Raw genomic sequence first — 26,257 nt, 5'->3', positions numbered from 1 at the left:
GGGGCTCCCGCCAGTGGACATGAGGCCAAATGCAGAGAAAGCTTAAGGCCTCATGTCCACGGGGAAAATCAGGCCCGCTATGGATTCTACATGGAGAATCTGCAGCGGGTCCCTCCTGCCCCGCGGACATGAGCGCTGAAAATAGGAATTTAAAAGAATTTACCCGTCCGTAGCGGGCGGGGAAAGTCTTCTCTTCCTCACGGCCGGATCTTCTTTTTCGGCCGGCGGATGAACTCATCACGGCTGCGGCACGTCACCGACGTGCCGCGCGCATGCGCCGGGCACATCCGCCGAGCCGAAGCAAGAAAGATGCGGCCGTGAGGAAGAGAAGACCTTCCCGCCCGCTCCGGATGGGTAAATTCTTTTAAATTCCTATTTTAGGTCTCCCGCGGATCCGGACGGCTTCCATAGGCTTCAATAGAAGCCCGCGGGAGCCGTCCCCTCGGGAGACCCGCATGAAAATGGAGCATGGTCCGGATTTTTTCATGCTCCATTTTTTAAAAAATCCCTTTTATTGACCATCCGCGGGTATTTATCTACCTGCGGGTGGTCAATGCATCCCTATGGGGTGCGGATCCGCGGGCGGGAGAAGAGTTAAAATCTGCTGCGGATTTTAATTCTTATTTTGCCCGTGGACATGAGGCCTAAACTACATGCTTTATAAAACCTAGTTAGTTACATTTTCATATTGCAGTCGTACGGATGTAAGAGATAACGTCATCCACTGAATAAGAAACAGCCCGATAACTTACGGCCCTTTTACATGAAATGACTGTTCAACAAAAACGTTCAAAAGAGAGAAAGTGAACAATTTTTCAGTGTAAACACGACTAACAATCAGACGAACAATAAATAGTTTGCTTTTCGCTCAACGTTCATTGTATGCAGCATAGAAAACACTGTTGGCTCGATCACCAATGGTTCGGTTTGAAATACTGATTGTTCGGTCGTTCTCACTGATACAGCGAATGTGAGCAACTGAACGATTTCTCATTCGAACGAGCCAACGACGCATCTGCTGTATAGACAGGCTGCGTGAGACCAAACGAAAAAATTTGGCAGGTCTAAAAACAGACCCTTACACAGAAAAAATATATATATACAGGTCAAAGTAAGCCAGGCTCAAGCTTATAGTACCACGTTATATACAAAGTTGGGCGCAGATGTCTGGCCATACTGTTCAGCATTACCTCCCCACCCCCTACTTCTTTAGTCATGCATGGTTAAGGGCTTATGAAATTGTGAACATCTTAATAAATTTAAGTGAAATTTATGCCTGCAGTTCTTTAAAAATGATGCACATCCCTTGCAACTATTTCCGCCCAGAAGAGAGAAAATGCGCAGATTTTGCAAAAAAAAAAAAAGTGTGCAAAAATTTGCAAATACTGGCGCCAAACAATTCCAGCGATAGTTGGTAATGCCGTTGTGCCAAAGCATTTATTTCTGAATGGACATCCGCCGACGTTCAGATGAGTCAAAAAAATAAATCTGGTCCGGCTGGGTTTCTTTCAACGACACCTCTTATTGGAGGGTGCAGCTTCATAGGGTTTCCCATTTTTCGTATCTGGCTTCAGTTCTAGCTTCCCTTTTGCAGTGTGGCTTTCTGTAGGACCCTTAGCAGTAGTGAGTACAACAACTGTCAAGGTGAAAGCAGGAAGGAAGCGGACGCACTAATGGTCCTGACAACGTGTTTTAATCGTGATTGTATGGCAGCCATATCCAAAATGTTGTAGTCCACTAGAAAAGTCCCCGCGCTGACCATTCCGACTGCTGCGGGGGTCGCTTGTGGTCAAGTCCAACAACAAACAAAGAGGAAGTGGAAGCAAATGTATCATTACTGAAGGGCACAGTAGCAGAGAAACTTCCGAAGTGATGAGACCTTCACATATGTGCAAAGGCAGGAGAATGTGTGTTTAATTAGAAATAGCAAAAATAGGTATTCAGCAGGTTTTCCTGTAATACCGGGAATGTCTACAGCCAGAACTCTGTAAAATCTACAATCAGAGGTGTTTACGGACAAAGCCTCGGGCAGTGCTGACAAGGCACATCTGCATGAGTACATAAGCAGATAAGGTCACAGCGCTGCGTTCATCCCCCTCCAGATCCAGGCTCGCTCCATTCCAGGACTCCGCATCTACCCAAGTGCCGCCCTTATACTTCACCAATCACAAGGCGGCTGGAAACAGCCCAGCCTGGGATCTGCCCTCTTCTCTTCCAGAGCTTTCGCCCTACCGAAGAAACCCTTGATGTGCTTGGGTAAAAAGGAACTATACACTACAGGAATAACCCTTCCCATGCTGGGTGCGGCTAGGAAGTGAATGGGGAAGTGTTTGTGTAGCTTGCTGCAGGGGAATGAAGCAACACCATGGATTAGGAGGAGGCACTGCGCAGGGCTAGAATATATATATATTGTGGGAGGAAAGGAACACAACCGCAGACACTTGTCTCGTATCTTCTATACAGTCACAATATAGAAAAAGGTTAAACAGACGGAAATTGCAGCAAATTCCTCGTGAGGGACTATATAGTTATATGTAAAGCGATGGATGTCATGACACATACGTTGGATCTGGGGGCGATAATTAGCGTATATTATCCTAAATTAACAGAACCGGCACAAACTGTACGACTTCTAACATGTGGATAGATTTGTCAATCACAATTTTTTTTTCTTTTGTGCATATATGACCATATTTGACAATCCCAATGACAATATGTTCTACGAACAAACGGTCCATATCTTTACTACTCATCACAAAGCACAATTAAGTGCTGAAAACCAACGTCTAACGCCGCTCACACCAGCCGCTGTTGGCAGGGATTAGCACGGTGTCACGAACGACACGCTAATTGCAGTACAACTCTCCCATTGATTTCAAATGGGGCCTTGCAGACCTGAGCTCGAACGCAGCATTTCTACCGCTGCGATTTTCAAGTGCTGTCTGTTTTTTGTTCCTGCGTTTTCTAACGCACCTCATCATCTATTACGGTATTGGTTTGCGTTCGAAAGCGCTATCAAACGCTGTACCATGCGTTCGAAACCACAGCTCGAAATCGCAGTAAAATACAGTGATGACAAGTGGCGTTTATCTGCATGCATGTGAGAGCAACCTAAGGCCACTCACACAGGCGCTTGGGAAAATGCAGCATTTTTCAATACTGCGATTTTGACACGCGTTTGACAGTACTGAAAACTATCCCCATTCATTACAATTGGCGGCGCATCGCGTTTGAAAACGCTGAAACGTTTGAAAATAGAAAAGACCGCGCTTGAAAAAAGGCGGTGTCAAAAACGTCTTCAAACGCTCATCCGAGAAGCTCCATTGAAATCAATGAAGGTGTTTTTACAGTGTTTAGTGCTGCGTTTAAAGGGGTTGTCCCGCAGCAGCAAGTGGGTCTATACACTTCTGTATGGCCATATTAATGCACTTTGTAATGTACATTGTGCATCAATTATGAGCCATACAGAAGTTATAAGAAGTTATTCACTTACCTGCTCCGTTGCTAGCGTCCTCGTTTCCATGGAGCCGACTAATTTTCGCCGTCTAATGGCCAAATTAGCCGCGCGTGCGCAGTCCGGGTCTTCTTCTTTCCTCAATGGAGCCGCTCGTGCAGGATGCCGGCTCCTTGTAGCTCCGCCCCATCACGTGCCGATTCCAGCCAATCAGGAGGCTGGAATCGGCAATGGACCGCACAGAAGCCCTGCGGTCCACCGAGGGTGAAGATCCCAGCGGCCATCTTCAGCAGGTAAGTAAGAAGTCACCGGAGCGCGGGGATTTAGGTAAGCACTCTCCGGTGTTCTTTTTTAACCCCTGCATCGGGGTTGTCTCGCGCCAAACGGGGGGGGTTTGAAAAAAATAAAAAACCCGTTTCGGCGCGGGACAACCTCTTTAAAACGCTTAAAGAAAGCGGTGTGTGAGGGTGTCCAGAGGCCGGCTGCTCACGGACATATTTACCAACGCAATACGCAATGAATAGAATCCATTGATTTTCATTAGTTCATTCACATTTCCGTATCTTGGTTGCACAAAAAAATAAAATAGAATGGCACATATTCTATTTTTCTGCATATTTGTACACCAAAGGTCCACAGAGGTCAATGGGGGGTGGGGGTGGGGGGTGCACGTGCAAGTGAACATGCCTTGAGTGCAAAAATTACAGTAAGATACGCTGATGAGCGTACAAAAAAAAAGCAGCGCTTGTTCCACAAAAAAGCTACGCACATGCGCGCAAATATGCAAACGCTTGTGTGAAGCCGGCCTTGGGCTACTTTTACGGTGATCGATAAGTCGTTCACACAAATGTACGCTGATAAGAGTTCGCTCGCGCAGCCTGTTTATACAGGTAGATGAATGTGAATGACTAGACAATCGCTCGTCACATGCAAAGACGTGCAAACGATTATTTTTATACCTGCATAAAACGAACGAGAAGTTAAGAAATTCTTATCTGGCATTCCTTCAGTGTAAAGGCAGCCAATAATTGTGCGAAGTTTGACGAAGTGTGGCGCAGAGTGCTATGGCAGCGGAAATGCAGTCCTTAGCTCTCACTCACAAGCTGGTTCAATCCCCATGTGGTTCAGGGAGCCTGCTCAAGGTTGATGCAAACTTCCATCCTTCCGAGGTTGGTAAAATGAGCTTGCTGGGGGGTAAAATTTGACTGGGGAAGGCAATGGCAAGCTACCCTGCAAAAGCAGTCTGCCAAGAAAATGTCACCCGAAGAGTCATCATGACTCTGTGATTGCACTAGGGGACCTTATCTTAGCAATCTAACAAGGTTTTCAAATGATAATGGTCCCATGTAAAATGGCCCTTAAAGGGGTTGTCTCGCGCCGAAAGGGTTTTTTTTTTTATTCAATAGGCCCCCCCGTTCGGCGCGAGACAAATCCAAGGGATGGGTTAAAAAAAAAAAAGTTTATTACTTACCCGAATCCCCGCGCTGCGGCGACGACTTTCTTCCTTTACCAAGATGGCCGCCGGGATCTTCACCCACGATGCACCGCGGGTCTTCTCCCATGGTGCACCGTGGGCTCTGTGCAGTCCATTGCCGATTCCAGCCTCCTGATTGGCTGGAATCGGCACACGTGACGGGGCGGAGCTACGAGGACCAGCTCTCCGGCACGAGCGGCCCCATTCACCAGGGAGAAGACCGGACTGCGCAAGCGCGTCTAAAAACGCCGGAAGACAGGGAATTTAGACGGATCCATGGCGACGGGGACGCTAGCAACGGAGCAGGTAAGTGAATAACTTCTGCATGGCTCATATTTAATGCACAATGTATATTACAAAGTGCATTAATATGGCCATACAGAAGTGCTGAACCCCACTTGATTTCACGAGACAACCCCTTTAACTAGCACTACTCTAAATTGAACAGGAAACACTTTCTTCCTCTTCTGACAGTCATAACATCGAGGATGCTGTGCGAGGGCTCCATTTCTGGGGGACAACCTGTGATTTCTATTGGTAAGGATGCCTGCAGACGGGCAGAAATTCCGCAGCGGGATTTCCGCCGCTGGAAGCCTGCATAGGATTACGTTAACTTAAACGCTCAGGTCCTCGGCGAGAATTCGCCGGATCCAACCCGGCCGTCTGCAGGCGGCCTAACAAGAGTACATAACATTTTGTTCGCTTTTTATAAACAGAAAAAAAAAAATGTTACTTTGAGACAGGATGAGAAATAAATACACAAACATCAGAATTGTGCCTCTTTGAATCATGTTCACTGTTCAGGACCAAAAAAAAGCATTACTTTGATAGATTAGACTTTTAAGTATTCAGTGATATCAAAATAGGTTTTCATATTTTTAGTATTGGAGGGTTTTTTTTCCTTGTAAATACTCTTCTCTTTACATGTTTTTGTAGTCCCCATAGGGAACTTCTTAAACCTGCAATCGTTTGCCCGCTCATATACTACAAGGCAATACCATAGTATTGTATTAGACTGCCTGTCAGAATGCATTATATATCAAGACATTCATGGCAGCCCAGGGGACCTTTAGGAGGCCCTGGGCTGCCATAATAACTGATTAGCACCCTGCGATATCATTGTAGGGAAGGCGGAGGGGGGGGAAATCTGGACCACGAAATGCAGATCAGGGGCTTTAACCCTTTCAGTGGCGGGTTTCTTACCCCCCTGTCAGACCCACCAGGGAAGGTTTTTTAAATGAGCCAATCATTTAATTTCAACTAATTTTCCAGTTGCGTTCCAAGAGCCACAACTTTTTCATTTTTTCCATTGACACGGCCATATTAGGTCTTTTTTTTTTGCAGGACAAGTTGTATTTTTTTGATGGCATCATTTTTGGGTATATATAACTTTTGCAAAAAAAATTGTAGGGAGATTGGGGGAAAAAAATAAATTCTGCCATTTGCAGAATAAATAATGTGATAAGAGTCTTTGAGTCAATACGATTCCGGCGATACCAAGTTTATACAGTTTTTTTGTGTTTTGCCATTTTTGTACATTTAAAACATTTTTTCTTCTTAAAAGGTTTTAAGAAAAAAGTAAAAATAAGATTAATAGATTTTATTGTAAAGAAAACAAAAAAAACCTAAGTTTAAAAATCGACCCCCTTTTGTCATATCTATTATAAAAAAATCTAAATCCTAAAAGAAAAGGCAGGAATTAGGTCCTACCTGTTAATTCCTTTTCTTGAAGTCATCCTGACAGCATACACCTGGAGGTTGTCCGCTGGACACCTGGTGGGACAGGAAGCGGAAAATACAAAAGGTAACTCCCACCACCGGCTCACCAGTGTGTACCAAATAACTACAGTGACCCGGCTTTGCTTAACCAATCATTTTTAATACAGAAACCATAGTACAATACGTTACTTCACGTAAAAATAACTCAAGGGGAGGGAAAAGCCCCTATGCTGTCAGGATGACTTCAAGAAAAGGAATTAACAGTTAAACCTAATTCCTGTCTTCCCCTCGTCATCCTGACAGCATACACCTGGAGAAGTGCCAACAACCGAGGGCTTTAGGGAGGGACCACTGCCTGTAGCATCTTCCGCCCAAAGGCCATATCACGGCTGGCCCCCAGGTCCAGGCGATAGTGTTTAGTGAAGGTATGAGTGCTCGACCATGTGGCGGCCCTGCAGATCTGGTCGGTTGTCGCCTGGGCTCTCTCCGCCCAGGAACAGGCGACCGCCCTAGTGGAATGGGCTCTAACGTTGCCCAGGAGTGGGATCCCCTGGGATCTGTACGCCTCTTCTATGGCCCTCCTGACCCAACGCGCTAAGGAGTCCTTAGTAGCGGCCCCTCCTCTGCGTGGACCCGGAAATTGAATAAAGGGATTGTTAGACTTCCTGAAGGAATGTGTAACCTCCAAATACTTCAGGACTGCCCGTCTAACATCTAGATTATGGAACCTCTGCTCCGTGGTGTTACGGGGTTCCTGGCAGAAGGAGGGAAGTACTATTCGCTGTTCTCTGTGGAAGTCTGAGAACTTTCGGTTGGAAAAAGGGGTCAGGCCTGAACTCTATTTTATCTGGGAAGGTGGTCATGTACGGGGTCCTAATAGAGAGGGATTGGATCTCCCCGATCCGTCTGGCGGATGTGATGGCAACTAGAAAGGCAACCTTATAGGAGAGGATCTTCACTGATAGATCTTCCAGGGGCTCAAAGGGGTGTGCGCAGAGGGCCCGCAAAACAAGGTTCAGGTCCCATGGGGGCATGGTTTCCCTTATAAAGGGGTGGAGTCTAACTGCCCCTTTCAGAAATTTCTTAACTAGCCTATGGTCGCCTAAGGGGAAGTCAAAGAAGGCCCCAAGGGCGGCCACCTGGACCTTAAGGGTACCAGGTCTTAGCCCCATGTCCAATCCATCCTGTAGGAACTCCAATATCTTGTTAATGTAGGGCTGTTGGAGGTCATGTATACTATGCCCCAACCACCTAGAGAAAGTATCCCACACCCTAGAGTATATATTTCTGGTGGATTTTTTGAGGCTCTCACATAAAGTAGTGGTCACCCTCCCTGATAGGCCCTGGCTCAGGTATTTTACCCGCTCAGCTTCCAGGCCGCCAGTCTGAACTGTCGGACCTTTGGGCATATCAGGGGACCCTGCTGAAGGAGGTCGTCTCTCTGCGGCAGATGTAGAGGATCCTGTGTCGAGAGAGCGGCCAGGAGCGGGAACCAGGGTCTCGGGCCAGAATGGGGCCACCAGGATAACGGAGCCTGCGGACCCCTGAATTTTCCTTAGGATCAGAGGAATCAGGGGGATAGGTGGGAAGGCGTATGCAAGGTCCCAATCCCAAGCCTGGGATAGTGCGTCTATTCCCAGGGAGTCCCCGTCTGCTCCCCTGGAGAAAAACCGGGGACACTTGGTGTTCTCCCGGGAGGCGAACAAGTCCACCTTTGGTGTCCCCCATCTTTCTATAATTAGCTGGAATGCGTGTGGATGTAGAGTCCACTCCCCGGGGTCTATCTTCCTGCGGCTGAGATGGTCCGCCATGGAGTTCTCTGGGCCCCTTACGTGGTACGCTGTGACGGGAGGTTTCCGCTGCTCTATCCACCCGAGAACTTTCGCCGCCAGGTCTTGGAGTCGGGGGTTCCGCGTGGATCCCTGGTGGCGAATGAGGGACACAGTTGTTATGTTATCCGAAAAGATCTTAATGTGTCTACCCCTGATCTCTGTCTCGAAGCCCCGAATGGCCTTCCAGACAGCACAAAGTTCTATGTAGATGGAGGATTGAGTAGCTTCCTCCCGGTTCCAGCCCCCTTGGACGTAATGACGGTCTAAGTGGGCCCCCCAGCCAGTTGCACTTGCGTCAGTAAAGATGGATACTGGGGATGCGGGGTACCAAACCGTGGCTCTGGCAAGGTTAGAGATAGACATCCACCACTCCAAGGAGGACTTTATCTTGTGGGTAAGGACGACGCTCCGATCCAGGGAGGCGGGGGATTTATCCCAGTTGCTTAGGATAAAGTCTTGGAGAGTTCTACAATGTAACTGGGCCCAAGGGACTACCCCGATGCAAGATGTCATGAGGCCGAGGACCTCATGCCTCTCCTAAGGGAGACTTTGATGGTTAGAGAAAGTGCCCGACACGCGTCCTGGATCGCTTTTTGCCTTTCTAGGGGAAGGGATGAGCACTGGCGGTGTGAGTCCAGAATAACTCCCAGAAATTTTTTCTTTTGCTCGGGCAGAAGACTGGATTTAACGGAGTTGATGATCCAGCCTAATGACTCGAACAGACGGCGTGTGAGGTTGACCTGGAGCCGGAGTTCTGAAGCCGATCCTGCTATGATCAGGAAATCGTCGAGGTATGGGACAATCAACACCTTGTCAGTCCTTAGTGCCGCCACCATCTCTAACACCAGTTTGGAGAACACCCGGGGTGCGGAGGAAATCCCGAACGGCAGACACGTAAATTGAAAGTGAGAGACAGACCCATCTATCACCAGGGCAAATCGCAGAAATTGCTGGGAATCTGTGTGTATAGGGACATGGTAGTAGGTGTCCTTTAAGACCACGGTGGCCATGACACTATCTGGCGCAATTAAGGGGATTGCTGACTGCACCGATTCCATTTTAAATCTTTGATAGGAGATAAATTCCTGAATAAATCTCAGATTAATTATGGTTCTATAGGACCCGGTTTTTTGACGATGAACAAGGGGGAGTAGCACCCCTCACCCCTTGAACAGTTCTTCTGCGGGAACCCGAGTGATGGCCCCTAGGGACAACAGCTCCTGCACCCCCAACTGGAGGGCCTGAGCAGACGACAGTGACTGGCAGGGGGTGACCACGAACCTCCGGGGAAGAGGGGAGGAAAATTCAATTTTATAACCTTCCGAGACTAGGCGTAAGGCCCAGGGATTGGAGGTCACCTCACTCCATCTAAGGGCGAACCCCCTCAGCCTACCCCCTACTTGTAGGATCCTGGAAGGCGGATTCTCACCCTTTCCGCCTTTGGGATAGGACCAGCGTCCGCTTTTTCCTTTCCCCTTGTATGTTCTAGAGGGAACAAAGGGAGGAGGGTAGGAGGAGGGAGGCCGCTTGAAGGATTTCTCCGACGGTAGTCCCTGGCTCTTATCCGATGCCTTCTCTAGGAGTGTATCCAAGGAAGGCCAAAAGATTCTGTGTCCTTGGAAGGGCAGGGAACGGAGTTTGTTCTTGGAAGAGTTATCCCCTGTCCAGGCCTTAACCCAGACAGCCCTCCTGGCCGTGTTCGAGAGGGCTGCTGAGCGGGCCCCGAACCTCACCGACTCCATAGAGGCGTCTGCCAGAAAGCCGGTTGCCTGCTGGAGGAGGGGAAGGCAGTTGGAGATGTCTTCCCTAGAGCCCCTCTGAGAAATCAGTGTCTGGAGTTGGTCCAACCAGACCGTCATAGATCTCGCCACAGATGTGGCCATGATGTTGGCTTTAACGGTCAGGGCCGCAGTCTCCCAGGCCTTTTTCATTGCGGAATCCACTCTGGTATCTAGTGGATCCCGCAGTTGGGAAATGTCCTCAAAAGGGGAGGGCTGCTTTCTTTGAGACCCTGGCGACCACCAGATCTACCTTAGGGACGGTTTCCAGGAACTCGATATCTTCTGGTGTGAAGACCATCCGATCCTTAAATTCCTTGGACAGGAAGAATTTCTGATCTGCCTGCTTCCACTCTGTCAGGATCAGCCGTTTTAAGATGTCATTAACTGGAAATGACGGTTTTGGCTGTGGTAGGAGCCCCCGGAACAGGCTATCCTGAAAGGATGGCTGCTGTGGCACCTCTTCCTCCACCTGCATGGTGCACCGGACCGCAGTTAACAGCTGACCCAGGTCCGCCGATGAAAAGCAATACTTCCTTGCATCTTCCATGGGCGGCATGGATTCTGAGGGAGAATCTTCTAGGAGTCCCTCCTCAGAGTCCGACTCTTCCATTCGTGACCGCCTTACCCTTTTCGTGGGGGGCGGTAGAGAAAGATGAGAGAGAGGCTTCAATCTCCTCGCGGATCATGGATCGGATGTCCGACATGCCCGAAGAGCCCTCTTCACGGACCACTTTCTCCGTACAGTCCGCACATAGTGGCTTGGTGTGGCCCTCTTCTAGCCGCCACAAGCAAACCGGACATTTGCGCACTCGCTTTTTGGCCTCTCTAACCTTTTGAGCCTCTCTGTCCTAAGAGAAGGAGACAGCAAAAAGGACTTCCAGCACCTGATACTTGTTTTCTCAATCCTACCCCCCCCCCCCCCCCCTCCGGTACAGACAGTGGTCTACTCACCAGCAGGCTGCTTTCAGCGTCCTCTCTGGCTGACATCTTCAGTAAGGTGCAGACAGGAGAGATGCAGGGGAATCCATCCTTTTAAATTTTCAAATTTGGCGCCGACAGGCCCCCTTTAAGCTAGGCCCCGCCCCCCGTGTGACGCGGCCGCGCTGACGGGACGCCGCCGACTAGGACACACGTGGAGCTGCTGCCGCGCGCACACCGACCGGACCCGCACCCGAGTGCCTCTATCCACGCTGGCATACCTGTCTAGATGTGGATCCCCGCTGGAGACGCCGGCATCCGAGCCCTGCAGGTACCGGGGCTGCTTCCTACCAGTACGACTACCCCACTGGGCAGCGTACTGGGGGAGGATTTTCCCACAGGGGGAACAGTGCTGGGTAGATCCTGCGGGTGAGGGTCCCCTCGTAGGGTCTCACCCACGCAAGCCCTGCCAGCCCGAACAGAGTCGTCCCCCCACGGGCGGACAGGCTGCATGGGAGTCCTCTTTCTTCATTTTACCTCCAGCATACACCTGGAGGCTCCGCTTGGACTGTCCTGTAGGGACAGGAAGACACTGGTGAGCCGGTGGTGGGAGTTACCTTTTGTATTTTCCGCTTCCTGTCCCAACAGGTGTCCAGCGGACAACCTCCAGGTGTATGCTGTCAGGATGACGAGGGGAAATACATATTTGGTATCGCCGCGTCCGTAAAAGTCTGATCAAAGTAGCGCATTATTTACCCCACAATGTTGTGAGAAAGAAAAATAAAGAAAACGCCAGAAAAGCACTTGGTCACCCTGCCTCCCAGAAAAAAAATGCAATAAAAAGCAATCAAAAAGTCGAATGTATTCCAAATTGCTACTATCACAAACTACAGAACATCCTGCAAAAAATGAGCCCTCCCACAACTATGTAGACGAAAAATTAAAAAAGTAATTGCACAAAGACGATGCAGCAGAAAAAAAAATGTAAAAAAATTAAAGGTCTTAAAAAAAATACTAGTACTAATACAGCAAAAAAACCACCTATACAAGTTTGTTATCTTCGTAATCGTGCTGACACACAGAATAAAGTTATCATGTCATTTTGTTGCAGTTTGTGCGCCATAGAAACAAAACGCACTGAAAGATGGAAATTTTTTTTTTTTATTGTATTGCACTTAGAGTTTTTCCAGTTTTTCAGTACATTATATGGTACTTTAGATAGCACCATTGAAAGGTACAACTCGTTCCACAAAAAAACAAGCCCTTATACAGCGACGTCGATAAATAAAGGAGTTACGATTTTTGAAAAGGTCCGGGGGGGTGGGTCATTACGAACGCAGGGATACCACATGTGTAATTTTGGTTTTAATTATTTTTATTTTTTTTTTTTAAAGTAAAAAGGGAGAAAGGTAGTGTTTTGGTGTTTTTTTTCCCACAGAGACCCATCAGGATCCCCTGATCACATTGCGGGGGTCCGATGGCGACAGCGCTTTACATGCTGCGGTCGCATAGATCGCGGCATGTAAAGGGTTAAACGACTGAGATCAGAGGTTCTCTCTGTTCTCTGCTGTAAGAGCTGGTGCCCGGCTATCATTTGACAGCTGAGCACCAGCTCTCCCTACCACAGAGACCATTGGCCGGCTTCTGACAAGCTGATTGTCTCCGTGGCAACCTGTAAACAAAACAGTGCAGGAGTTTAAAAAACAAAGTAGGAAGTTGCCGGGAGATATCTTCCTGCTTCTTTTTTTAAAGTCCTGCACTGTTCTTTGTGGGTCTATGCAGGCAGAGCACACTGCCACAGCTTATGGCATTGTGCTCCGCAGGTCCCATAGTGAAACATAGCCCAAAAAGCTTCTGGGCTATATCACTATGGGCAGTCGAGCTCGTCCCGGAAAATTTCCGGGCGTTACACTGAATGATGTCAGAATTGTAAATAAAAAAAGATTTTTTTTATATAAGATATACATCTTTCAATCAATCAGGTTGTGTTCGGGCTGTGGACTGTGGTTTTTATTGGTACCATTTTGCAGTACACAACTTTTTGATAAATTTTTATTACGTTTTTTCTTGGAGACAGAGTGGACAAAAAAAAAAAAAAAAAACACACAATTCTGGCATTGCGTATTAGGATATCCTTCTGAAGACCACTGTACAGGATAAATATTTCATTGTTTTGATAGATTTTTTTTGTTATTAATAAATTTATCAATCTATATAGCGGCAACATATTCCGCAGCGCTTACAAGACAGGGGGAACAACAAAACCACCATGAAGTAATCAGTTAATGGAAACAGTAGGGGTGCGAGACTCCAACGAGCTTACATACTACAGATAATGGGCTGGTACAGAGGGTAAAGGGGCTTGAGATGTGCACGGTGCGGCGAGGTGGAGAGTGTGGGCTGCCGTGTGGTGGCAGAATAGATATGACTGCCAAGGGCAGTTGATTACGGCTAGAAGGGATTGCAGTCAGTAGGACAGGGAGCATGTTTTCAGGCAGAGTACAGAGGGTTTTAGTTTAGGAGATATTGTCTGCCTCCCTGAAGAGATGCGTTTTTTGTGTCAACGACTGCCCAGATAGTTTTGGGTAGCGCGTTCCAGAAGACCGGTACTGCTCTGGAGAAGTCTTGGAGGCAGGAGTCAGATGTTAATGGGTCCATGGGTGGTGGATTGAGATGAGTGAGGCAATGTAGGGCGGTGTGTTGCTGTGAAGAGCTTTATGGATGAAGGTAGTGACTTTGAATTGAATTGTGTATTTGACGGGCAGCCAGTGCAGTGACTGGCACATGCGTCTAGAGTAGCGTCTGGACAGGAAGAGGAGCTTGGCTGCCGCATTCAGGATGGATTGGAGGGGTGGAGGGGGGAATGGTCTGGCGCGGGGGAAGCAGATCATCAGCGAGTTGCACTAATCGACCTGAGAGTGGACGAGGGCAGCAATGAGCATTCTTAGCATGTCGACGGTGAGAAAGGGCAGATTTTTGTGATGTTCTTGAGGTGCAGCTGACCCGTTCGAGCCAGAGATTGGATATAGGGTGTAAAGGAGAGAGTGGAATCAAATATAACCCCAAGGCGTGCTGCCTGGGAGTTATCATGCCACACACCAAGATGGAGATGTCAGGATGAGGTCGGTTAGTGGAGGGCGGAAACACCAGTAGGTCAGTTTTTGAGAGATTCAGTTTTAGGTAGAGAGAGGACATGGTGTTAGAGACAGCAGACAGACAGTCTATGGCGTTCTGGATGAAAGCTGCTGTAAGGTCACAGGAGGAGGTGAACTGAGTGCTGTCAGCATAGGGATGGTACCGAAAGCCAAAACACCTGATGGTGGGGGGAGGGGGTTGGAGAGGTTTAAAGGGGTTGTCCCGCGCCGAAACGGGTTTGTTTTTTTTCAATAGCCCCCCCTGTTCAGCGCGAGACAAACCTGATGCAGGGGTTAAAAAAAAAAAAACGGATAGTACTTACCCGAATCCCCGCGCTCCGGTGACTTCTTACTTACCTTGCGAAGATGGCCGCCGGGATCTTCACCCACGGTGGACCGCAGGTCTTCTCCCATGGTGCACCGTGGGCTCTGTGCGTTCCATTGCCGATTCCAGCCTCCTGATTGGCTGGAATCGGCACACGTGACGGGGCGGAGCTACGAGGAGCAGCTCTCCGGCACGAGCGGCCCCATTCAGAAGGGAGAAGACCGGACTGCGCAAGCGCGTCTAATGGGGCGATTAGACGCTGAAATTAGACGGCACCATGGAGACGAGGACGCTAGCAACGGAGCAGGTAAGTGAATAACTTCTGTATGGCTCATAATTAATGCACGATGTACATTACAAAGTGCATTAATATGGCCATACAGAAGTGCTGAACCCCACTTGCTTTCGCGGGACAACCCCTTTAATTTAGTTTTTCTGCTCCAAAAATAAGGCTGAGAGACAGAGTTATGCTAAAAAGCCCAAACCCAAGTGTGAATGTAACCTTACCAACAAAAGGACTGTATCCAGATATACGTTAGCATATTTTTTTTCAATCTATTTCTGATTTAAGTTAAACACATGGTTTGAACTAAGCCTTAAATATTTGTCAACTGCTGCAAAACCACAGCGCTATAGGGTGGTTTAACATCCGCACTTGGGATTACGCTTTTCTGCTCCATTCGGGGAATCCCTACGGGTCCACCCGCTTTACGTCCAGCTGCCCGGGATTTGGACAAAAAGGAGAAAGTGCTGTATGCAGAGCTTTTTCTGATATTTTTCAGCCGGATCTGCGACAGAACCGCTGACCAGAAGCTCTAACATAGATGTGAAACTGGATTTACTCCGATAGGACCTCACTGGGTACATAAACAAAGTGACAAGACAACAAATGGCATTTGCATGTTGAAGTAACAGATGTAATGGCATCCATCAGCCTTTTTTTTGAAGGCGGTAAAGCTTTAAAGGGAACCTGCTGCCAGTTTTTAGCACAGTGAAACAATCTCTGCACTACAATAGTGTAGTTGTCTTTCCCACACGGCTGCTGTTATCAGTGTTGATAAAAGAATACTTGTGTAATAGAGGTTTAAAAATCTCCTGCGCTATCCTATTTGTTGCCAGCTTATCCGCGTATGTGCCAGGCGCGGACGGCACAGCATCATCCACGTCACAGGGGCGTGGATAGGTGGAATAAAAACACGCCGTTTAGGAAAGTCGCCCCTCCCACCAGGCTGCTTGGCTGCATTTACATATGGTGCAGGAGATTTTAAAACATTGATTATATAGGTATTTTATCAACATTGATAGCAGTAGCACTGTGGGAAAGACTGTCAACCCCTATTGTAGCGCTGATAGTTTCACTGTGCTATAAACCGGGGCAGGTTCCCTTTAAGCTAGCTTTGAACAAAAGTTTAAAAAAAAAAAAAAAAAGCCTGCTTTTTTCAGTAATCTGATCCAGGGCCTCCAACAAGGCCGGTAATTCCAGCCATACTGCATACCAAAGACACTGGGTGTCTAACATCCAATTCCAAATGGAGGCCATGCTGAAACCCGAAGATGAGAAGGCCTAATAAAAGCACTTCTACAAATGCATTTTTACAGTTTACCTCGTTTTAGGTGTGTACCAAGTTAAAGGAAATCTGTCACCTACAGAGTCCTAATAAGCAGAGCATGTTGGCTGACAGGGGTTGGCCCGCTGAGTTCGGGGATTTGTTTTGCTTACGTTCCACATCATTCCCCTGGTGTGAGGGCTGTAGGTCGCTGGTCAGCGCATTGAGCGGGGCTGTCAAGTAGTCCACCCATTATACAATTAGCATGGGCGGACTAATTACAACGCTGCTCAATGCACTGCAGTGGCGACTTCCAGAGCTCACACGGGGGGGGGGGGACACGGACACCACTTACATCCTGGGATTCACCGGATCACCAATTTTCAGCCCATAAGCCTAGCTTACAGGGTAAAAGTATTGTGGCATAGTCTCTTTAACTTAATTGATTTTGCATTCCTATTAAAGAGACCCTTCGGGCCTGGAGAAACAAATGTGGCCGTGCCACTTCTTGGTAGTCTAAAGGCTCATTTACATGCAAAGAATCTTTCAAACGATTGAAAGATTGACAGTTTTAGCGATCAGTTTGCATAAAGTACTAATGGGCAATAATTCCTATTAGTACTTTATCAGCCTAGTTTGCGGGCAAATGAGCCTCCAGGAGAGCTGCTTGCAGAACTCAGCATGTTGTCCTTTGTATTCATATCAGCAGCCCGTGCGAGAACAATGTAATCAGCTTGCTCCTGTGCAGGGGCTGCAGAGAGAATACAATGTTCTCTCTAGCTCCCACGGAGAACACAGCATGCGGTCTGAACTATGGTTTTTAAACTCACTAAAAAAAATCATCATTCTGACAAAGAGTGCACAATGGTAGCATTTACACAAAACGATTATCACTTTAACAAGTTTTGAGTGATAATCGTTGCGTGTAAATGGGCCTTAAAACACTACCTTCTGCTCTGACTGGTGAGTGCCGCCCAGCACTGGTTAAGCAAAGCAGATGTAGTGTCTTAGGCCTCATGTCCACGGTCATAACGGTAAAATGCTGTGGGTGTGTCTGCAGCGTTTTAGGGATTTTGTGGGTCTCTGCAGCGTTTTAGGGATTTTGTAAGCACCGACTTTTTTGTTTTAATTACGCACTCTGTTTCACAGTGGGGATGCGTATGAAAACACTGCTCGTATGCATTGTGTATGGACAGTGTTTCATAAGCTGCCTATACAAGTGTATAGGCTCACACTGTGTGGTATTCAGTGAAATAGAGCATACTGCAATCTATTTCTCATGTGTATCAACATCTATTTCTCATGTGCATGGATCAATGAAAGTCCATTGACTCCATGGCCATGCAACGCACGTAGTGAAAATACGGTCATGGACATGACCCCTTAGACCAATGATATATACTAATGTATAGTGGCATTAGGTAGTCCGAGAGGCTGGTGTGGCTAACTTTGTTTCTCCAGGTCCGGGCAGTCTCTTTATAATTAAGAGAAATCTCATTTTTGATATGAGAATTGCATTAACAGCCATTTCCTAATATTTTACTATCAGCCGTGCCTCTTGGCTGACAATATGTACAACATACACTGATCAGGCATGGCATTAAAACCATCTGCATCACTATTGGGTAGGCACTCTGTGTCACACAGTGTGGTATTTGCAGCCGCATGGGACAGAACTTCCGGACGGAGATTCCAGTGCAGATGTGAAACAGTCCTTCGATTACCCAGAACTGTGACTTCGATAAACACTAAACACACACCACCACCACAGTTCATGTCACTTATCGTGCACATTGAGCAAACCTCCGAAGTACAGTGAGAGAAAGTAAGTGAACCCTCTGGCATTCCATGGATATGTGCATTGATTACTAATAAAACGTGGTCTGATTACGTTTGTTATTCAAGTCACAATTCTAGACAAAATTGGACCACAATCAGCAATCAATGCCAAATTCCAGGTACTACAGTCTAATGTCTTGTTGACATGTTTTCGATTCGCGTTTATCATGCATAATTGTTTATAAGCCAACTTAGACAGGCTGACTGTAGTGCTCTTCAACAGGGTAAGTATTAAACAACAAAAAGTCATCTCTCTCATGTCAATACTTCTCCAGTCTTGAGAAACTCCATAAACTCAAAAATCCAGTTTAATGAGACTACTCCCACTACAATGGGCATTTGTGATAAACACACACTGATCAGTGCTAAGGGTCCATCCATTTAGACAAGCCAATTTCTCTTTTGAACAAGCAAATGACGTCGGAGAAATAGTTCACTCTTTCACAGTCGCAGTATAAGTGACTGAGAAGGATCGAACGAGCGCTGGTTAAACTGAATAAATTGACCCTTCCGTGTCTCAATGGCAAGAGAGGATGTCACACCTTTGTCATATGGAGGAATTGTGTGCGGAAAATGCAAGAAAAGTGAACAAATACTTGTCAGTGTGGCAGCCAATGATAGATTGAGTCTTTCACAGAGTTCCAAAATTTGTTTTCTCAGGCAAGATGACTATAGGACCCATTTGTGGACCATCAGATTGGCAGAATAAGTTTACCTGCTGTTTTCCCCTCCCCTCCTTGCTTATCCTATTCCACTCCCTACCTATATACCTTTAGACTTTTTAAGTATTGAAAGGAGTATGATGTAGGATTTGGCCTGAATTGTCCTATTTTGTGTTATTCCCTGACTTGTTAAATTTTCTTGTCCCAAGGTCCTACGCGACCTTCTTGAAAAGTTTAATTTTATGTGATAAAATTCTTAATAAAGCAGATAGAACATAAACTGAACGAGCCAACAATTGTCTGCATGCCTGTATAAAATGAACAAGAAAGTAAAAATTATCATTCGATGTTTGCTGTGTTTAGTGATAGTGTTCGCTTTCACTCGTTTGAACGATAAATTGTTCTGTGTAAAAGGGCTTTGACACCAACAATACATTCACACAGGCTGGAAATGCTGCACATTATTTGCAATCTGAAATCAGATTGGCCATTGCACATTATTGCGGGGATTAGCGGATATTTGCTTTAAGTTAATGTCCACTTTGTGCATAAATAAAACAATGGTTACAAAAAATATATCAGTTCCAATTAGTGGGAATTTGCTCCATTGGTCATAATACCTATGGCCCTATGGTTTACTACTAGAGATGAGCGAACGTACTCGGATAAGCACTACTCGTCCGAGTAATGTGCTTTATCCGAGCACCTCTCTGCTCGTCCTGAAAGATTCGGGACGCGCTGCGGAGCGGGGAGCTGCAGGGGAGAGCGGGGAGGAACGGAGGGGAGATCTTTCTCTCCTTCTCTCCCGCCCGCTCTGCCCCGCTCCCCGCTGCGACTCACCTGTCAGCAGCGGCGCTCCCCGAATCTTTCAAGACGAGTACAGCGGTACTCGGATAAAGCACATTACTCGGACGAGTAGTGCTTATCCGAGTACGTTCGCTCATCTGTATTTACTACTGTCCAACAGCTGCAATGCAAATGAACCTTGCTTAAAATTATTGCAAAAATTATTCATGGTGCAGGAAGTGTCTGAGTGCATCTGTTTCTCAGGGAGCGTTCCTAATATGATGTACTAACTACCACCCGTGTCCTAGTGATCCACAACCTTCAATACCAGTTCCACAACCAACAAAAGAAACCTCTTACTTTTCTGACAGTGATCCTGTGTCCAGCACCGGGCCCCGAAAACGGTATTCATAATTGTAGATGGGCAGCTGGACTTTCCTTTGAAAGCACCGGGACAAGAATCCCCACATTCCTCCTTGTTATCTTTATTTAGTTGGATGTAGTTGTCCTCAACAGAGTCGAGGATTTTGGACCAGTCAATAGTGGAGAGGTAACAAAGCTCATTGTTCTTTTCAATTCTGACGGAGCCCCTGCTTATATGCATGAGGCTGTGGAGCCCAATCTCCTTCAGATGAACCATCTCAAAAATAACAAGGGCGTAGTTGAAAAAGAGTCGGGTACCACGGATGACAGTGAGATTTGGAAAGAGATCTTTGAGGCTTTCCAGGCCGTAAACGCGAAAGAGCAGGAGGTAGTCCGTTATCATTGTGAGGTTGGGAAAACTCAATTCTCTAAAGTTTTCGCGTTGGGTGCTGAACATAAGCAAAATTTGCAGATGACCTTCAATCACAGTACATTCCTCCAGATCATCAAATCTTGTCAAGTTATTCCGGATATCCATACTGGGACATACTGTGGAGTAGAAAACAAGCAAGTTAAAAAAAAAAGATAATAAATATATGCACAAGTCAAAATCTAAATTGTATACAGTGTGTGTATATGTGTATATATGTATACACACACACAAAAATTATTTATATCTCCATATAATGGTGTTATTTTGGATTAGTAATTCCTGTGGTTGGGTACATCTGTATTCTACTCCTGTGGAATTGGCTTCATTCCATTTTATTCTGCGCATAGCGGCATTTTATTAGCAAGGCCATATGCTAAAAATATGGCTGAAATATGGCCTCGAGACGAAGAAAAATCGCAGCATGCTCTATTTTAACGAGGATTCCGTACCGACGGCCTCAATAGATTTCTATGGATGCCAGCGATCTGCAGCCCATACGCAATTAATATTGCTTATGATCAGCGGGAACTCTCACAACTTGATAGGAGGAGAGAATAAAAAAAAAAAAGCTGGCTGGAGGGGAGAGAAAGATCTATCTTCTGCGAGGGCGATGCTCTGTGCATAGCGTACATTCACGTGAAAAACCAACATCCATCTGCGGTCATTCACCGTTTATTTCCGCAAAGGATCGCAGGTCTTTCGCTGTGAAAATCTGCATTCGGAATCAGACCTATTCGCGTGAGCTCGGCCTTACCTAAAAGACTACAAAAACTATCACTGAAGTTTGCCTATAAGTTCAAAACTACATTTTGGGCACTTACATGTAATGTGGACTAGTATGACCTTATAAGTAAAGGCCCTTTTACAAGGAACGAGTATCATTCAAAACAGTCATTAAAACGAGTAAAAATGAACAATAATTTGTTTGCTTTTCCTTCATTTCATGCAAGCCTGAAAAATCATTGTTGGCTTATTCGGTAATCCTTCAGTCGTTTACATTCACTGGTACTATAAGCGTAATTTAATCGCGTATTGCACATACACGCATAATATGCAGTTAATGGATCCAATGAAAGTACATTGATCCATTTACATGTATACATTGCATATAATACACGTGTAAAACAAAAAAAGGAGGAAAAAAAACAGCATGTTTATTTAACTGCATATTACACACGATAGAGCCCTATTCTCTATGGCCGCACAATAAATGTTGTACATGTGGAATTACATTGCGTATAAGTGGTGTTTAGACAAACTATCGCTAAGCAACTGTGCGGCAAATTTAAACATGGAACCAGGAAGACTGCGCATGACAGCATGTGTGAAATACGCTGTGGTGCACAATCCAAAAACCGTTGCCATCGAAGGCAAAACGCTATTTAACCCTTTCCAATCCAATTTGTATCCAGATTTTCCTAGGGGGCTTACTCTTTTTCTGCCGTTACACAACGGCGCTATATGCTGGCTAAAGCCAGTACTGCATGAGGTGACACGTTGGATAGGCTCTGACAGCAGAGAGGCTGGCACTATACAGTAAGAGAACCTCGACGGATGTCTTCCAACATTGGAGCTGTACACCCCTAAACCATAATGTCTTTAGACGTCAGACAGTGGATTGGAAAGGGTTAAGAGCGCATACGCTCATGTGAACTCGGCCTTAATATGAACGGCTGAACAATTTATCTGCCGCAGGCTGCGCAAGTGAACTCTGACATTGTTCACTCGTGCAAACGATAAATCGTTAAATGTGGAAGCACTTTAATTTGGTCCTATAGCACAAAACATCCATTGTAGCAAGAAGCCTCATCCGCATTAGGCGGCCAGCATTGAGGCCTGTATAACTTCTCTGCCATAATGCATGCAATTATAAATACTGGAAGTGTCGGGGTTAACCCAAGTGGTTCAGGAGAAGAAATCACATTCCAAGAATTAAGAAGCAAACAGAACAAAAACGTCTTGGGTTTCCTTCCCACAAATTAAAGGGGATCTGTTAGAGTTTTGCACCAAGTTGTCCAGGAACCCGTGAGCCACTAGAGCCACTCACTAGTCCAATATCATTCTGTAACGCCTCTCACTAGCCATAGAAGATGATGCAGATACTAAGCCATACGTAGCTATACATACTCCATGTAATCTCAGCTCCTTCAGAAATCACAGCACTAGCGGACTCCTTTTTCTATGGTTTAACCCTTTAGTGACAGGCCTATTTCAAGCCCTAATGACCAAGGAACTTTTTTCGTTCCCTCATTTAACAAGTTCTAAAACCATCATTTCTTTCTAGCTTTTCACAGACACAGCTATACCATGATCTGGTTTATGTGGGGCGAGTGGTGGCATTAAAAGCTACAAATCTGGGGTACATACAATGTATAGATAATTTTTTACTAACTTTGGGGGTTGCTGTGGGTTTAAAAAAAATGTAAAACATTTAAAAAAAGGATGCAAAAGAGAAGCCAAGTCTATGATTCTTACACTTTAAGTATTGTGCCATTGTAAACCATCACTAGCAATTCTTAAAAAAAAAAAAAAAAAATTTAACATGCACCCAATTCCTCAGAATAAGCCAGTGTGTACATAAGAAATAGCACTATTTCTGGCCATTATAGGACTTGCATTCTGAATTTATCACCATTAATCTTCCCTGGAGGCTGCATTGACTCAGTTCTCCTAGAACTGGTGGGAAGAGTGTTAGATTTCATGATGTCTACTGTACATTGCACACAGAGAAGGCTGCAGACACACATACATATCATCATGCAGGTCACTACAGAAGTACTCTGAGCAGTAGAGATGTGATAACACAGTAAGCAATCACTTACTGTAAACTGAAGGCAGTGTCTGTATGCGTTTCTGCTTTTTTCCTCTTCCTCCTCCCCTCTGTTCTCTACAGACTTTAATGAGCTGGATGACTCCCACTACCCATTCTACTGTGGTGCCCTCTCAGTAAAAAAGATGACAACTAACACCAGGCAACAAGTTGGGAAGAAGGGAGACCCCTAGTGGACAACACTGTAGAGTGAGGTTTTTCAGCACAAAAATATGCTTGGTAGATTAAATAAAATTGTGAGAACTAGCAAAAGTATATTAGCGATCAAATAACCAAAAGTTATTGGAAAAGTTAGTGACCATTTAAAGAATTAGCCATTTTCTGATCACACATTCCTTTGCCATTCTGGCTGAAGGGCATGCCATTGACAACTGGTACCTTGCCCACAGCTGCATTTGAAACTTCCTATACCGCCCACTCACTTTTGTAAACCTGTCCATAGAGACTCATGACTATCTCTAATAACTCAATTATTATACCTGGGCTTTAACCCAAAGGCTTTTTAATGGTGGGAACCGAACTACCTCATCCGTTTCCCACCCTGAGGGCAATTTTGTTTTATTTACTTCCACCTCCTATGGGAGAATCTTCCGTTTCTCATATGTATGTAGTGGAAAGACCCCTTTAAATATTGTTCAGCACTCAAAAAAAAAAAAAACTATAGACAGATGTAGAACCTAAGTGAAATAATTAAGTAGATATATTGATACGGTCTAAAATGTAGACAGCATAAACATAGACAAAACAGGTAGAAGAGGTGCTAAAATTACCACAGCCGCACACGCTTCGTGATATATTTGGCGCATCTTGCTATGCATTTTCTATCTCTTTACACCACTTTTTTTTTTTTTTGCTTACGTTACACCAATATTTCCTGCCAATGTTATGGCACGTGCCATTATTAAAAATTGCCAATTTTATAGCGTTTATCCCTTTTCTAGACAGCATTTAAAAATTTCTAGTAAGTCGCAAATAGCATCTAAAGGGCATAACATATCGGACACATGAGTGCACCAGTTTTTTGGTGCACCTGAAGCCAGGACTTTGGTGCATTTTAAAGGGGTTGTCCAGCGGCAGCAAGTGGGGTTATACACTTCTGTATGGTCATATTAATGCACTTTGTAATGTACATTGTGCATTAATTATGAGCCATACAGAAGTTATCAAAAGTTTTTCACTTACCTGCTCCGTTGCTGGCGTCCTCGTCTCCATGGTTGCCGTCTAATTTTCGCCGTCTAATGGCCAAATTAGACGCGCTTGCGCAGTCCGGGTCTTCTGCGTTTCTGAATGGGGCTCCGTGTAGCTCCGCCCCGTCACGTGCCGATTCCAGCCAATCAGGAGGCTGGAATCGGCAATGGACCGCACAGAAGCCATGCGGTCCACCGAGGGAGAAGATGCCGGCGGCCATCTTCACCGGGTAAGTAAGAAGTCACCGGAGCTCGGGGATTAAGGTAAGCGCTGTCCGGTGTTCTTTTTTAACCCCTGCATCGGGGTTGTCTCGCGCCGAACCGGGGGGGGGGGGGGGGGGGCCCCGATAGGGTGCAAAGTATGCTCTACAATGCCGAAAATAGAACACGCAGCGTGCGATTTTGATTAAATATGCTGCGCAGAAACACTAGTGTGAGAGGCCCTATTGAAGGGCATGGAGCCGTAGTGCTGCATAATACATGGTAAAAAAAAAAAAAAAGTTTGCGGGAGATTGGCCTTACAGTACAGAAATGCACTGTGGGCAATTGAGTAACATGCACGGGTCAGTAGCTGTAACTGTTGAGTAATATGCCATTAAATGTTTAAAAATAAACCTTCAAACATGCAAATAAGTAAGCTTTTATCAACCAAAATACAATCAGAGAAATCAAACTGAAGGAAGACAAAGCGCGTGTCAACCAACGGTTTTCATTACAGTATCTTCCATGCACCTGAAGGACACCGTTACACATCTGGAAGAAACCATCAAGCGCTTGTAACTACAACAGCTACATGAATGATCCTTATCAATCCACTGAAAACAAACTTTCCACCCTATGGTCACATTACTGCGGTGGTGGATGTATACTGGCATGTAGCCATATAGGACGTTGTCAATAGGGTCTGAAAACGATGGCGCTGCAAACTGCTGCAAGTTTGCCTTATTCAGGATCTGCATGCTGATTACTCCCTTAGTAGCCATATAGAAGTGCAGGGTCACACAGAACACAGTCAGTTCTCTAGTACAAGAGTTGCAAATGTACAATCAGCAAACAAAGCCAATAGTGAACCTTGCGGTACTTGCACCCCTTTCCGTGTACATTACTCATGGTTTATTTATTCTAGCAAGGGGAAAAGTGCGCAAGTACACAGAATTCCGCCGAACACAGACGCACAATGGTATAGTGGTTAAATAAATAGGGAAGGTACAACACTTTCTAATAAACAATCCGTTATCAACTCAGTATGCGTTTTGTGCAAGGAAAGAAAGGAAAGTATGTAAAACAAAAAGTAAACCTCACAAAAACCGTGCTCCCAATCTTTTGTATAGAACGCTGCACTTGTGCTCCCAACTCTCTGGACGGAAACGGAGACCACGTTCCATGAACTAATACATTACCCCCAATGCACTCTAGAAGCCAAAAGGTACTTCTAAGCCTCATGTCCACGGGGAAAATCAGGCCCGCTACGGATTCTACATGAAGAATCTGCAGCGGGTCCCTCCTGCCCCGCGGACATGAGCGCTGAAAATAGGAATTTAAAAGAATTTACTCATCCGGAGCGGACGGGGAAAGTCTTCTCTTCCTCACGGCCAGATCTTCTTTTTCGGCCGGCGGATGAACTCATCACGGCTGCGGCACGTCGCCGACGTGCCGCGCGCATGCGCCGGGCACATCCGCCGAGCCGAAGCAAGAAAGATGCGGCCATGAGGAAGAGAAGACCTTCCCCGCCCGCTCCGGATGGGTAAATTCTTTTAAATTCCTATTTTAGGTCTCCCGCGGATCCGGACGGCTTCCATAGGCTTCAATAGAAGCCCGCGGGAGCCGTCCCCGCGGGAGACCCGCATGAAAATGGAGCATGGTCCAGATTTGTTCATGCTCCTTTTTTTTTTTAAATCCCTTTTATTGACCAGCCGCGGGTATTTATCTACCCGCTGGTGGTCAATGCATCCCTATGGGGTGCGGATCCGCGG

General features: G+C 46.1%; 1 protein-coding gene across 1 annotated transcript in view; it reads right to left on the bottom strand.

Annotated features, from left to right (window-relative positions):
* INSR (insulin receptor) overlaps window positions 1–26,257 on the bottom strand; it is a 97,201-nt gene that overhangs the window by 48,001 nt on the left and 22,943 nt on the right. Inside the window, exon 2 of the mRNA XM_066604559.1 lies at window positions 19,832–20,383. Within this exon, the coding sequence (XP_066460656.1) occupies window positions 19,832–20,383 (552 nt within the window). The remainder of the gene's footprint in view (window positions 1–19,831; window positions 20,384–26,257) is intronic.

Source organism: Eleutherodactylus coqui, chromosome 5 (genome assembly GCF_035609145.1).
Source record: "Eleutherodactylus coqui strain aEleCoq1 chromosome 5, aEleCoq1.hap1, whole genome shotgun sequence".
NCBI lineage: Eukaryota > Metazoa > Chordata > Amphibia > Anura > Eleutherodactylidae > Eleutherodactylus > Eleutherodactylus coqui.
Note: the sequence above shows the minus strand (reverse complement) of the source record. Positions and strands in the feature narration are given on the sequence as shown.